The 15,645-nt window shown below is 40.5% G+C and overlaps 2 protein-coding genes across 2 annotated transcripts in view; one reads left to right on the plus strand and one right to left on the minus strand.

The window, feature by feature from the left end:
- Positions 1–2,127, plus strand: part of LOC109951569 (zinc finger protein 184) — a 3,686-nt gene extending 1,559 nt beyond the window's left edge. Inside the window, 2 exon segments of the mRNA XM_074527619.1 lie at positions 724–823; positions 1,165–2,127. Of these exon segments, the coding sequence (XP_074383720.1) occupies positions 724–823; positions 1,165–2,105 (1,041 nt within the window). The 3' untranslated portion in view covers positions 2,106–2,127.
- Positions 2,128–2,206: 79 nt separating this feature from the next.
- The window catches only part of tesk2 (testis associated actin remodelling kinase 2), a 21,914-nt gene continuing 8,475 nt past the window's right edge, over positions 2,207–15,645 (minus strand). Inside the window, exons 5-12 of the mRNA XM_020586139.1 lie at positions 12,968–13,114; positions 12,326–12,408; positions 10,603–10,687; positions 10,222–10,305; positions 8,779–8,865; positions 7,599–7,737; positions 5,516–6,046; positions 2,207–5,290 (exon numbers count right to left, since the gene is read on the minus strand). Coding sequence (XP_020441795.1) covers positions 5,040–5,290; positions 5,516–6,046; positions 7,599–7,737; positions 8,779–8,865; positions 10,222–10,305; positions 10,603–10,687; positions 12,326–12,408; positions 12,968–13,114 — 1,407 coding nt within the window. The 3' untranslated portion in view covers positions 2,207–5,039. The remainder of the gene's footprint in view (positions 5,291–5,515; positions 6,047–7,598; positions 7,738–8,778; positions 8,866–10,221; positions 10,306–10,602; positions 10,688–12,325; positions 12,409–12,967; positions 13,115–15,645) is intronic.

Genomic DNA, 15,645 nt, shown 5'->3' on the forward strand with positions numbered 1-15,645 from the left:
AACCTGGGGTTCCGCCTCCATCAATCATGCATTCACACAAAAATACACACTCTTGTGTGTTACAGCCTGCTCAGTGTTTTATAACTAAGGTGTCACTTTATTTTTAAGCTCATTTAATAAGACAAGTTGAACCAGAACAGACTCATTTGGAGCAGCATAGAAACACATACAGTACACACATGGATCACTGTGTAGAGCTATGGGCAGCTTCTGCACAACTTCTATAATTAATTAAAGTCCCACTCCAGAAACATTTTCATTTTTATATTTGTATATAAAAATACTTTACTATAAACAATATGCAGTCTAACACAGCTTTTCCTCAAAAAAATTTCAGTGGGCCTCTGTAATAGGAATGAACATTGCCCCTCATTGTGCATTCCAGGATCTATGAATGTTGCCGTCATCCCTTATGTGGATTTGAATAATTTTGCACGCCCAATTTTTCAGTTTTTTATTTGTTAGAAAAGTTTGAAATATCCAATAAATTTTGTTCCACTTCATGATTGTGTCCCACTTGTTGTTGATTCTTCACAAAAAATTACAGTTTTATATCTTTATGTTTGAAGCCTGAAATGTGGCAAAAGGTCGCAAAGTTCAAGGGGGCCGAATACTTTCGCAAGGCACTGTAAATGCAGGTGCAGTATAGTGGGTTCATGCATGTTTGTGTATTTGAGTGTCGTCTTACTTCTGTGAGTTTTAAAGTGGAGCCTGTTGTTGCAGTGTGCAGACATGGAGCCCGCTAACGAAGCCCAACACGTGCAGATCAAAGAGGAGTGTGCACAGAAGGACGTGTGGAAGAACAACCCAGAGAACAAACCGAGTGAGTCCGAACACAAAACAAACTCAGACACAATGTAGAATGAGTTTTAAACACAACATGCACTAGTTAAACAATCAAGATACAAATCACTGGACTGATATGTGGCTTCATTCACCATTATCTCTTTGTGAGAGCTTAAACAACTTCAGGTCAAACTGACCTGAGAGAATGCTTTCTAATTCCTTACGAGCTCATTTAGCTTTAGTTTTTAAACAATTTCACCTTTAAAAGTTTTAGAAATTGATATTTTAAGGAGGAGAGTTTTGTTGAATTTTTTAGATTGTAAACTTGAAAATGTCTGTTTCAGCCTTGTGTGTGTGTGGCTCCTGTGTTTTCTTTAGTCTCTGGAGCTGAACAGCCGCCATGTTTCAAAGCCTCACAGTCTGTCCACACTGACAGCTTTGTGGACCATTACCACTCAGCCGAGAATCCAGCCAACTGTGAATCTCTGGTTTCTCCAGCTGAAGGCTATGACACATTCCCAGAGCAGCAGCTAAACAGGAACCAACATGAGACAGAAATTGTAGTGAAACATGAGAAAGAGGAAGAGCCTGATGAGAAGGCTGTTTCTCCTGATTCAGGCTGCAGATTTGTGACAGAGAAAGGTGACGGTCACCTGTGGTCCTGTACAGACGCTGGTGATCCGAGCTTCTCGTACGCTGAGCAGCAGTTTGAGCAGACTCCCACTGTGTTCACACCTCAAAGTAACTTGCATTTACAAGACATGGCACCCAGAATTCATTCAGCGGGGAAATCAGTTGTGGTGAGTGCAGCACGAATGAAAAGACGAGCCAGAATGTTTGGATGTAAGCGACCACAACCAGATGAAGGACACAAGGCTTTATCTCAGATTAATGTCATGGATCAGAGCTCGATTCCTCAGCATCAGCACAGAGATTCTGTACCCCACATAAGGAACCCAGACGAGGATCTGATGGCCCCGAATCCAGCGGCCTCCTCCTCCTCCTGCGGGCACAGCCGCAGCAGCTCCCGCCTGGCTTAGAGGCAGAGGGCGGCCTGGGCGGCCCGCGAGAAGAGGTTCAGCTGCACGTACTGTGACAAAAGCTTCATGAGGTTCAGTCAGCTCAAAGAGCACCTGAGGAGTCACACGGGGGAGAAGCCGTTCAGCTGCCTGCAGTGCGGCCGCAGCTTCACCAAGCAGTGCAACCTCATCAGACACGCGGTGGTCCACAGCGGGGAGAAGCCCTACGAGTGCTCGCTGTGTGGGAAGTGCTTCACCCAGCGCTCCAGCCTCAAGTCCCACCAGAAAACAGCACACTGAGTTTGCAGTTTGCTATTATGCTGTGCATTATAACATTTATATTAGGAAACATACTAGTCTGGAATTGTGCTCCCATAATTTATTTTCATTATCAGTCAGTCTTTTTTTATCAGTTAGTGGAATCCACAATTTACTTAATGTATGTGGAGTAATACCTAGACATCTCTAAAACAGCATACATGCTGAGTAGCCTACAGCTCACCTGTAGAAACCACCCTGACACTTCATCGGGATGTCGTCTGGCTCTTTATACAGCAGCCGTCCACACAATGACTTCACTCCCAGAACTTCTAAATCAAATTTGAAAAAGGTTTCACATTTGTTTTAAAACAAATGTGACTTTTTAAAGTTTAAATCCAAGCTGTCTGAACTTTGCACAGAATTAAATGATGAGACAAACACATGACAAACTCAGGCGAGCTTTGTTATTCAGTCAGCAAAAACTTCTCAATCGGGCAGGTAACAAACTTTTTACACAAATATACAAAGGTAAGACATTAAACATTTCCTCATAAATATCAAATTATACTGTAACACAGTGTGATAAATGTTACAATTGTTGCATAGAAAAGTAGTGATAAGTAGCTGAGAGGAGATCACTGTACAGGTGCTGTTGACGTGATCTGAGATCAGCAGAATCTAACAAGAGCATGATGAAGAACTGCTGGAGGAGAGGCAAACATGGTTCACATCTACTAAACCAAACTTCACAAGTCTTTTAGTTTAAACACTGAAAACATTCAGATAAACACTGACAACAGGTTCTGATGTTAAGCAAATGCTCTCACCCCACCAACGACATGTTCGACACTCAAATGTCACCTGCTGCACATCAGTGAAGCTCAGCAGTGGCCAACAAAGCGTAGCAACAAATCTGCTGAAGATATCCACTGGAGTGTGTTAATACATGTAGAACATGTCAGGATATTTCCAGATTAATGAAACAAATTTCACCAAATATTAACAGCAAGCAGAAAAGGGACTGTTATCGAGTGCCAGAGACTCAAGTTATAGGAATTATGTTTCAATTACACACTATATACAGTGAATTTTAAGCACTGTTTTGCCACTTATATTGCACTGCCTTTTTAAGGAAAAAATGAAAAGTTCAACTCCATAAAACAAGTGAATTTAAGAAATTAGAATCATTTCTGATGCATTTTTTGAAACATAAATCCATCCATTATCTCTACTGCTTATTTCTGAACAGGGCTGCGGGGCTGGAGCCACCGTGGACAGGTCTGAAACACAAATCTGCTCTATAGTTTTGTTACATCGGTAGGAAAACTCAACATCAGGTACACGAAATAAAGTGAAACACCGGGTTGTGCTGATCCATGCTGTATGAGACTGAATCGTGGGCGTTTTTTTGTTTTGTTTTTGTACATAAAATTGTTCCAGTAATTTTAGGTCTCTTGAATTTTTAGGTAAGTGAAGCTCACGTCACAAAATAATTTTTTCTTCAAGGTGCCAGTGGACATCAAATCTAGTTCAGAACCTTAACAAAAATATTTTTAATTTGGTGATGCTCGTCTACTGGCCTCATTTTACACACTGCAGTCAGACCAGTAAAGGCTGGGCCTACACTGGGTCTAATCACTGTTTCATAACCCTGGGTCAAGACATATTTACAGCATTTTATCATTGTGAATTATTATTGTATAATGTTTAGGTATAATTTACAGTACTGTTTGCATTTATTATAAGAATGACATAAGATTTACTTTTCATCTTCAGAAATCCCTAGTTTCTGTAAATTTTTATTTTTAAGCAAGACCATGTAACTTTTGCAGAACAGCAGCAGACCCCTCCCCCAATCTTAAATCTGTGATACCCGTACTAAAATGATGTATAAAATAAAATGACTCAGTAATGTCACTTCCACAGCAATATCTAAGTTTGCCAACATCTGCTAGCATTAGCCATTGTAAGGCTATAGTAGCTAAATACCTGAGTGCACTAAAAAGAGGAACTGTCAGTTTTATTTTTTCTGAATTCAACTTTTCATTTGTAAGAGGAAGATTGTCTTGTTTCATCTTTCAAAATTTAAACTTATTTTAGAGTGGTAACTCATAAGAACTGAATAACTTGTCTTCTGGCTTTATTTCTGAATGACTTCATCATATCATGTTAATACAGTTGCGGGGGGGGCTCTTTTGAAAACCTGTGGTGTTGAAGTCAAGTCTGACATGAGAAGGGTGAGTTGGGTTCTAAGCAGCAACTTTTAATTGCAAATAATTTACAGCGTACTTTTTACAACATTCATGTCTGGGACCTAGTTTTGATGTGTCACCAACACCAGCTATGAATTCTCTGGTTTGACTATTGAAATGTGTTAGTTTGCCAAAGTTATGGTTCCTCTGATCATATAAAGTGGCTACCAAACTGCTGGACTTTAAGTCTTGGGGTCGACTCCGCGGGGTAACACGGGGAAGAATCAAAACACATTTCTGACTTTGAAGCACACATACATACACAACACAAAAGATGTTCAGTACCTCTTGTCGTGATCAGATGCCTAATGTAAGAAACCATTAAGGGAAAAAAAATCTACATCATCTCACAATATTAAATATAAACAGCCTTTGGAAAAAAAAAAAAATCTCTATGCCAAACGTCCACTGTGTTGATAAAAGCCCTTTGTACTAACTAGAGACTTGGTCTGTCACACCTGGCTGATATTAGATTTGAAAAATAGTTTATTTCACTTGAAAGCTAAAAATCAAGTGCTCTTTCTTGTCTTATCTTGTTTTACTTTTCCAAAATCTTGTCTGTTGGTTAAATTTGAAATTCCAGTTCCGACTGCCTGTGTGTCTTCACATCCAGGGGTAAAAGTCCCCCTCTGCAATCCAAAACTGCCACACCCTCTTCTCCCCCCTCAGTGTGTGTGCATTTGTGTGTTACACTGAGCACGTCTGTCCCTCTTTCCCATTCCTACTCTTCTTCCAGGCTGCTGGAGCAGTCCATTGCCTCCCCAATGTCCTTCTCACTGCTGGAGACCATTGGAGACCAGCTCTCCCCAAATACGTCCTCATTTCCCTCTTTCCTCCTCTCAGTATCTCTGTCCTCCCCCCCTCCTCTCTGCCTGCAGTAGGGTGGGATCTCAACCACAACGTATTTCTTCGCCCAGCCACTCTGTCGGATGTCATTTCCAGTCAGGCCTGTATCCGACTTGGAGTTGGTCACTGAGAGAAAAAATTAGACAAAAGAGGCAAAACAGGAAAAACACAAACGGATGTTTGAAAAAAATAAAATATAAATCACACAAATATGTATTTGTGCAGCAAAGCACAAAAATCTAATAAGATCGTCAACTCCATTATAGGGTGTCTGTAGTATAGGTAACAGTTTTGTTTTCTCACATTAAACTTTAATATCCAAAATGCTACAGAGATCATGAGATAACTCACCTGGTAATGTTGCAGACAGCAGACTGGAGTAACAGGTGACAGAACCACTATTACTGGAGCTGAGAGCAGCGGCGAGATGGAAGTTCTCAGAGCAGGGCAGCTGGGGGGACACTGGTAATGAGTGACACTGTCTTCCTGGCAGCTGCTGCCAATAATAAGATGCCTCCTGTTGGGTCCCCATAGGCCCACGAGCAGACGGCTGGTTACTGAATGCGCTCCCCGGAGGTGAGTGGAGGTCAAACACCAGTGAGAAGACGGACTTGCTCGGCACATCGTAAAACTTGATTTTGCCCCCACAAAGGTCCTCTCGGGCAGTGAATGGGTTGATCTTACTTGCTTTGGATGCTTGCTGAGTAGTGGAGGGGTTGTAGTAAGGGTCTTGGACATTTACTTTTCTTCCCGGTTTGCAGAATATGTCTGATTGGCTGCGGCTGAGCCAGATGTTCCGTCGGGGGCGGGGTGATTTTGGCGGGATTTTGTCATTCTGGAAACCAAGAGGATTCAGCCGCTTGAAGCCCTGGATCTTCTCACCTTGATCAAAGAGACAGAGCAGGTTTGTGTGGCTGCCTGACATAAAATATATAGCTTGTAAGTCTGTCAGCATAGGTTACAGTTGTTAGGAGGAAAAGAAGTCATATTGAGATCTTATCAGTAGTCTGAGGTAGAAACTAATGTGACCACTAGGTGGCAACACAAGCCAAATCCTCCAGAGCAAAGCCATGAGTTCTTTGTATCCCGGTAATAAGGCAGAGGTTGTTCCTCTTATCGTTGTTTTAAATTTTTACATGAATTTTAAGAAAATACTAAAGTATTACAAATTAAATCTCACTTTCCAGCAACTGTTCACATTGTTTAGAAAAATGTTTGCTCACATGAACCAATGAATAGTTCCCTAATTCACAAAAATCTCTTATTTTGAATGGTGTTCCATGTAAATGAATGAGCTAAACAAGAAAACATCTTGTTTCATGCTCCTCTCAAATCTCAGAAGTACTGTTACACTCCTGAATGAGTGATCACACATCTCATTCATGGCAGGAAATATCTGACAGAATTACTCAAGTCACTCAGGAGAACCATAAAAAGTTTCTTTTTTGGGGTCTTAACAAAAATAACTGGCCAAAACATTTTTGGTCTGCAACAGGTGTATTTCCTACTATGAGGGTTTTCAGGAAACGCTGATGGGATCAGGTAAACGGAGGGAGATGAAGGAGAGATGCAGGGAGGGAGCAGAAGAAATTTATGACATAATCAACAGCAGATGAGGAGTCAGATCCAGGCTATGTTTTCCATGCAACCACACTGTCGCTAGTATAAATCACTCCTGCATAATGTGAAGTTATATGTTCTTCATAATACAGCATTGCCCTGAGGAAAAGGACCCGTTTGGCTTATCTTAACAAAAACATCACTGCCTCCTGACTCCATCATGGTCAGACATGCAGGTGGCCATATACTGGACCAAATTAGAAATGAATCCTGGGCCTGCATAGACCAAGAACCTCAAAACAGGAATGTTTATCTCAGTCAAAACGAAGTCTATATTATCAGTATGTATTCTGGGTCTGAGCTCTGTTGTTTATTGTGTGATAGGGATACTTAGATAAATGGTAGAACAAACTGTATTCATCTTTGGTTTTGCAAAAATGCTCCTGCAATAACTTACTGGGGCAAAAAGAACAGGGGATACAGATTATACCCCTGAATGACTAACAAGGAAGTGAAGTAAAAGCTGGTTGTGTTTGGGAAAGGACAGTATGAACAGTTTGCTTGTAACTGGCTGGATGAACGTGAACAGTGTGCTTTGCAAGAGGAAGGAGAGGTGAGAGGTTTCAGTTATGCTCATTACTGATTTGATTATGAATGAAATATTCACTAGCTGTCTGGGTGACTAGAAAAGAGTACAAGCAGAGCTTTATGTAGGAGATATAAAATACATTCCTGTTTTCAGCTTCCCCTCCTGCCACTTCCCTTTGTAAACAAAAATAGGGACTTTTATTAAAGCTAAAGTTAAAATAAAAAACTAAAATGACAGATCAAAAAACATCAGAGTGTGATTTTGTGGGTGCAGACCATACTGTACCTTTGGGGATGGCCTTCTTGTCGTTGTCCCCACTGAGCGAGACGCACTCATGCTCCATCTCTTCAACTTTAAGGCGTGCAAGGAACTCCTCCAAGTGCCTGACAATGTCTGGGAAGGATGGACGAAGTTTAGGATCCATCTGGGAGAGGAAGACAATGGAGATATGGAGAAGTTTGACTATGAGAATAACAAGTTTACACTAACATGGCTTAAAAGCAGGGACAGGTTGCAGTCACCACATTATTGTTATTAGGGGAAAAGACAACTTACATACACCATGAGGATTACTTCCCGTTTATAAAGGCGCTACATGAAACATTTAAGCATGCTGATTATGTAATAAAGCAAAAGCAATACCAACTGGGGCTACTAATTATACTAGTTCCAGTTTTTGTTGTTTTTATCAATTAGATTGGGATATTCTTTCCTTGAACACTAATTTACTGATGACATCTGTACTGAAAATATTTCACAAAATGAAATTAGGAACCACAATTGAAGGTGAAGTGACAGGGATATAAACGGGACAACAGACAGGATGAGATGGGACAAAAAAAAAAGCCATTATAGGATCAATCAGCAGGGTGCTCCAAAATCTTTAATGCCCTCATCCCCTGTGGGTTGAAATAAAAGAAGTCCGGGCCAGTAATTATGATGTGAGCAAAACTAAACTGGACAAATTAAAACATACTTTATTTGGATTTACTTAATACTTCGCCCCATTTATTTAGTTAATAAATGTATAAATCAGTGCCTGAATGTAGAGAAAAGCTGAATCTACCAAGTAACTGATCCAGCGTTCAGAGAATAAAAGACCCTCTGGATAGTGAGCTAAATCTGATCATTCTAGTAATGAGATTGCCCCCGTTCATGAAATATTCATCGGGGGAACTCCTATAAACAACCAAGACAGCCCTAAGTGGAAATGTGTTTGTCTCCACATGAATAAAACATAAAGATCTTATCGCTCTAGACAAACTGAAACATGATGTATGTCAACTTTACAAACTACAGTAAAACTACTATTGTCTGCCCCACTGCGGGATAAATAAAGTCCTACCTCCTTACCTACCTTTGCTTCTGCCACAGATGGGCAATAGTTCCTTCTTACAATAAGATGGGAATATCATCATTCTGACAGAAAAAGCTGACACAGTGGACAGGGTTAGGGTGGACTCACATTGCAACAGTTAAAAGCCAGCTGGAGGAAGTCTGGCGGACAGTCTCCAACCATGTGCTGGAACATGTGGTAGTCCAGGCCGAAGTTCTGGTCAAGAGGGAGAGCAAAGAGGTTTGGATACACAGTATGAAAGTCAAACAGGAAATTCTTATTTACTGTTCTGACCTAAAAGGATAAAGATGCAGTCAGAGCTTCATCAGATGTTTGACACACTGTAACTCTTCTTGCAAAGCATCAGACTAATCCCTCTGATACAGTCCGTCTGACTGCTAAGTTCACTGATAAACTAGCCAGGACTAATAGCCAAAGACTCATTTCTGAACTAAATCTCTAAATCTGGTTTAGATGCACAATCCAGATTTAGATGCAAGGGATCATCATTTCTAACAGTAATCATGCTTCCTGACATCATAATGGCTTCTTTGTACAAGGTAAGGGACAGTAAATTGGCAATTTAACACAGATTGTGCAAGAGAAAAGGTTGTGTGAGTTCATTTTAAGATTTATGAGAATTTCAGCAGCTTACATTCTGTATTTTAATGGCAGAGATAAGTTTAATACTAAAGGGGATATTTATTAAAGATTTGCAGCTCATTTTTTGGCACTAAACAGTGAAATTGTGTGTTCATGTTTACTAAGGAGTCGCAGTGGGGTTTTGTGCCGGAAAAACAGAAAAGCAGAACCACAGGAAAGTGCATGTTTGGTCTCATCATGCAATATCTATATTAAGGGGTTCCCATTCATAGATGCAAAAATCAGGGGTGACAGAATGGAAATTTATACAAATACTCTCAGCACCTGATTTACTGCCACTGCTACAGAGGAAACTGTTACTGAAATTTAATGTCAGGAGAAAGCAGGTATAACATTTGTGGCCAGTGTGGCAGCTGTCAGTCATCCAAGCTCTTGCCAGAGCTAAGACCACGTCTGAGGAGGAACAGGGTGTTTGTAAATGGCATCGCTCACCAGAGGAGTGAGGGAGTGAAAGACTTTTACCGGCTTTCAGGTTGAACCGTGCTTGAATTACTGACCGAAATAAAAAAATGATGTGACTGGCAGAAGACTAGGCTATGAGACTGCAGCTCCAAAATATGTTTGTTGAATAAAGTTAAGTCACAGTAAACACACTTTCTTCTACTTTTCCTCTCGGTCAGTAGAAGAGCATAAAAAGAGCTTGGAGGTAAAAATAATGACATGGTACAGTGGATGAATTACTATAGTCAATATTTAGTTCAGTTATTTTGCCACAGTGGCTTAAAAAACATGTCAACGCTTTTTTCCAGTTCGGTATGAGTCATGCGTTTCACTGTGTAAACACGGTTTACACGGTTTACACTGTGCGCTTACAGAATTATGGGATACCAAGAGATCAGCATGTGTATAAAGCACACATGCAGATGGGGTTTTACAAGTTTATAGGGTAGAAAAGAGGTGAGCAGTTACCTCTGTGCGGGGGAGGAAGTCAGGGTCCGCCTGGATCCTTGCAATGACCTCACATAGGATTATTCCATAGGAGAAGACATCGGCCTAAAGACAGACAGACACAAAAATAGAACACAAGTATCAAAAATGCCCCAGTATTCTCCCACTTGTATCAAAAAAAAAATCTAATTTTCTTTCCTTTGCCATCTGAAAATCATCTCTTTAATTTATATACCGGCCCCCAACGAAATTCAGAGCAGTGGGAACTGTAAATGTGTTTGCAAATAATTAATCTTATTCTTTGTTCTTTCATAAACCCAGTTTGCCAATGTTTAATCAGAGCTAATCTAATCTTATTTGAGTTCATTTTCCACACTTTACTACTACTTGCTACAAGGTTACCTTCTCATTGTAAGGTTCATCTCTCAGAACCTCTGGAGCCATCCAGAAAGGAGAACCAACGACTGAAAGCTTTTCTCCTTCAGCACTAAATGCAAAACACACACACACACACACAGACTGTTTGACAGATTATATGCAACATGTCGTCAAAAAGAGGAAGTCATCTGTGCCAGAACAGTCAATAAACTTTAAAAGGTTTGAGCCGACTCCTGAACTCTGCATTCCTGGTTGAATAATGTCGTAACATCATGTTTACACAGTGTATCTAACTTGAAGAAAGAGCTAAGCATATTCAATATCAGTTTGTGTGTGGACATGTCACACTTGTGCACCATTAGGAAGAAATGACCCTGTTCATGATGTGTGTTAATGAAGAATGTAGATCAACACATGGCTGCTGATGGGTTTGTGTTAAGGTGTTAACGAAAAGGCCAGTATGAGAGGATGTGAAGAAGATTTGCAGGTCTGCTCCTGTACTGTTCATACGAACAACCTACAACTGGTTTCAAACGGCCAACATCACGCACTCACTGTGTACATGAACTATATGGGGCACCGCCTAACTCATTCTGCTATCCCCCCCCCCCCCCTTTCTTTAACCATTTTAAAAAATATGTCAGATGGTATTACTTGTTTTTACTGTCGAATCCTTTAGATTTAGACTGTCAGACATCACATCTCAAACGCCTCATTTCCTGACAAACTGCACCTTCCCACTTGGTGAAAAATAAAGATAAGTGTGGCTACACTCTGCATTAATCATACATCTTTACATGCCCATATACACTTGCATAAAGATAGACTGCTGAAGCATTAAAACCCCACACTGATATCATCCTCCTGTTATCAAAACACTAAAGTGGAGAATGTGAACTGTTAATGTTAGTGCCTGACACATGTGTTAATAAATAACTCTGTGCCTGGTATGAGGAGGAGGAACACTCCTAAGTGAGTTACAAATAGTTCCCACAGCAAAAGCAAAAGGGAACAAAAACATTGTAGTGGAGGGCAGGCATGGACAAAATGATCACAAAAAGATCACAAGCCGGAATAACCATTTTCTAACCTGAGTATTTAAATAAATGCAACAGATGTGACAATCAATATCTTGTCAGGTTTCCAAAGTGTCAATAGGAAGAATAATTCCTGATGTAACATAGGAGGACAGTGCAGTTATAACAAGAAACAATGGCCTAATGGTGAATAACTATTAACTATTAGGGCAGAACAGAAACATTAATCAAATCAATAATGTTACAAATAGCAAAGTAGTGGAGCACATCGAGCTAGGCATCAGAAAGCATTATCATGATTTGGAGGGTGTTTCTGGTCGTGTCTAAAATGTCCCATATTAACTCTCCTTTTAGCTCTGGAAAAATATCTGAGGCTCAGCTTTGTTCATCAGCCACTCACTCAACTGTTTGTTGCTGTTTATTGATGGGCAGATAATGTGCAGAGCTTTTTATTTAAACAGCTGCCAGCACAGGTTAATGACAACAGCTGCAACTCAAAAACACAGTTAATGTGCCACAGTGAACTAAAAGAGGCTACAACACCACATCAAGCTCAGACTGGGTGGCAATTCTCCACCACTTCACCACTAATAGCAGCCACTTTATATTAAAATTAGGAATTAACCCAATAATTAAGGCAGCCAATTACTGATAAAGATCCAAGACTCATTATGTTTAAGCAGAGTAATGATCAGTGGAAGACTCCTTACAGTTTATTGGGGATCTTTTCTGCCAGGCCAAAGTCTCCCACCACTGCTGTGTAGCTGTTGTCATCACATTTGATCAGGCAGTTCTGTGAATGCAGAGAAACATTATCATTATTTATTGTACATGTTTAACTGAGGAAGTTACAACACTGGTGGCTGTGAAAAAAAAACAAAAAACATTTTGTCATTTGACTCTCCACTTCCAGGTGAACGTGCACTTAAGCATTTTTTCATCTCTGTACAAAAGAAAATGGGAACTAACACAACATTTAAATGAGCTTTCTTGTAAAGTCTGAAACCTTCCGCTTCCCCCTAAAAAAAAAAACTATGTGTTAATCTACTGTTATATTTTGCTGCAGTGGTCATTAATATTATCCAAAAACAGTGCATACACTGCTAAACTACCAATGCACTGTAAGATGTGACAACCAACTAATATGTTGTTATATCTGATACAAAAGTCCTGCTCTGAAGTTGTCAAAAATATCCCCCCAAATACTAGAATATCCATTAAAAAATTTTATTTGAATAAATAAATAATAAAATATATATAATATACAAATGAAGAGGCACTGATTTGTTCTGCTGAGGACACTAGCAGACCTGCAACATATATTTTCTCCTCCTAATGACCAATTAGCTAACCTTGGAAGTGAGGTCCCGGTGGAATATGCCTTTATTGTGCAAGTAGGCCAGGCCACTGGCGATGTCACAGGCCAGTTTCACCCTGGTAGGCCAGCTCAGGAGTTTGTTGCTGTCTAGAAGCTGCTCCAGGTTTCCACCGTTGATGTACTGGAGACCAGCAAAGATTAAATGTATGTGAACAACTTAATACAATATACAAGCGCAGAAGCATTTCCTGGTGAACAGAGCCAGACATTGTTATGCTGAGAAAAGCTAAATGTTTCTGTTTGGCTCCATAAGACCACTGTATTAATAAACTGGGAAGATATATAAAGACTTTTCAAATTAAATTAAATTAAATTAAATGTGGGTTTTTTAACAACTAGAATCACAGCCATGTAAAACTGTCACCAGTGACAGAAACAACAGTCATGGGACTCATTGGTCAACTGGTGTACTGACTGGTGGACTGTTTAACCATTGTGAAAGCTGTTAAGTCAGCAGCCAAGAGGGCAAATCAGCTCAATGGGTTTCAAAGTATCCAGGATCCTTCACCCTGTCTGTCAGCTCTGATCCAGAAGAACTTGTCTGACCTTACAGCTTGCATGCAAACACAAAGACACACTAATCCCAAGTCACATATCATGACCAGCAGAGGTGAAGTAGAGAGAGCAAAGGAATAAAGAGGTGGTCTGGTTTAGCTGTGGTTACTGGTATGACTGAACCAGGACAGAGGGGCTGAAGGGCAAGGGGCAGAGGTCTCTAAACACAACTGGATAAACTAGGCTTCTGGTTAATCTTAACCCTGCCTGAACGGATCTTGAAAAAGATTTGCATCATTTAGGCATACTACAGTTTTTCTGAACAAATGTTTAGCACAGGACTCCATTCCTTGGACCCCAGTTCCACCCCAAATGGATCATCTTCATAAGTGTTCCAAGCCACCTGTGCATATGTGCTAAAGTTAAATGCCCGTCCCCCAAAAGGTTGAGATTCTTATACCCTTAAATATTCTGTTGCACATACACTCAAACTCAAGATGTCAGAGGATTACAGTATTTATCCTGGAAATTCCTCGGTAGCCACAGAGCTCAACATCTGCTGTCTGCCTGGTGGGGTTTGGCGGGGGAGAGGGGTGCAACAGGGGAAAGCTCCACCAGAGACAATTAAACCTCAGACTAATCCAACTTCCTTCCTTCATCATCCTATTTGAACAGCATCCATTTTAACCTCACACTGACAATATATACAGTGATGGCAAAGTGTGCCTGGTTCAAAATAATAATGACCTGGTTTAGTGGAACAGTGAGTCTGCTGTGTAAAAGGAACTGGATGGGAGTAAAAATCACACGGTATTTTTCCCTGGAATTAGCTTCATCCTACTGTGGAGTTACTGATATACTGCAGTAATTACTTGATACAGTAAAGCACATGTTTGAGCCATGGTCATATACAATGCAGACTACTGAGGAAATGCAGAACATATGGCTGTGGAGATTGCGCTGCTATTCCGATTGTGTTTCAGGTTAAAAACCCTGGAAAGACTGAAACAAAAGAATCCTTGTTTGCTGTTGGAAGCAGCTTCAAACAACAGAATGATCCCCTGTGGGTAATGACTTACCATTAGCCTAGATTATGATTGCAGTAGCATTTCCTATAAGGTGCATTACCATTTGGATTATTCAGAGACAGAAACAAAGCTTTATACCGTTGCTTTATACTGTCCTACATCTTCCAGAGTCTTCACAGGCCCATTCTCATGTGAAAATGTTAATCCAGTGGTGGTGCAAGATCTCCATATTGCAGCACTTCTATTTTATACTGTATTATACTACAACACAAGGCCTGAGCCAGCCTTGCTGATGAGTTCCTTGACAAGTTAACATTCAACATAAGATGTTTTGGACAAAGGTAAAAAAAAAAAAAAAAAAATACGTAACAGTAACAATTTTAAATAAAATCAGTGGAGGCTGTACTACTCAGTATTTGGCGACTTGGATTTCTGTGTGTGAGAGCTTCTGGAGGTGGGTTGTGGCCATGCAGTAACTTTATTCTCCATTTCTTCTGATCACAGCTGCCTGGGGGGGGGGGTCTGGTAAAAAAAAAGCATGGGCGGGTCCTACCAAGGTCAGTCATTCAGTTTGGTCCTGACATGACACAACAGGCTCTGTTTACCCTGCAGCAGGAAGACAAGAGCTACCGAAGCGTGTATGTATGTACAGTGAGGAACAGAAGTATTTGAACACCCTGCGATTTTGCAAGTTCTCCCACTTAGAAATCATGGAGGCGTCTGAAATTCACATTGTAGGTGCATTCCCACTGAGAGACAGAATTAAAAAAAAAAATTTCAGGAAATCATATTGTATGATTTTTAAAGAATTTATTTGTCTTGCACTGCTGAACATAAGTATTTGAACACCTGAGAAAATCCGTGTTAATATTTGGTACAGAAACTTTTGTTTGCAATTACAGAGGTCAAATGTTTCCTGTAGTTCTTGACCAGCTTTGCACACACTGCAACAGGGATTTTGGCCCACTCCTCCACACAGATCTCCTCTGGATCTGTCAGGTTTCGGGGCTGTCGCTGAGCAGCGCGGAGTTTAAGCTCCCTCCAAAGATGTTCTATTGGATTGAGGTCTGGAGACTGGCTAGGCCACTCCAGAACCTTGATATGCTTCTTACGGAGCCACTCCTTGGTT

Source organism: Monopterus albus, unplaced genomic scaffold (assembly GCF_001952655.1).
Source record: "Monopterus albus unplaced genomic scaffold, M_albus_1.0 scaffold396.1, whole genome shotgun sequence".
Classification (NCBI taxonomy): domain Eukaryota; kingdom Metazoa; phylum Chordata; class Actinopteri; order Synbranchiformes; family Synbranchidae; genus Monopterus; species Monopterus albus.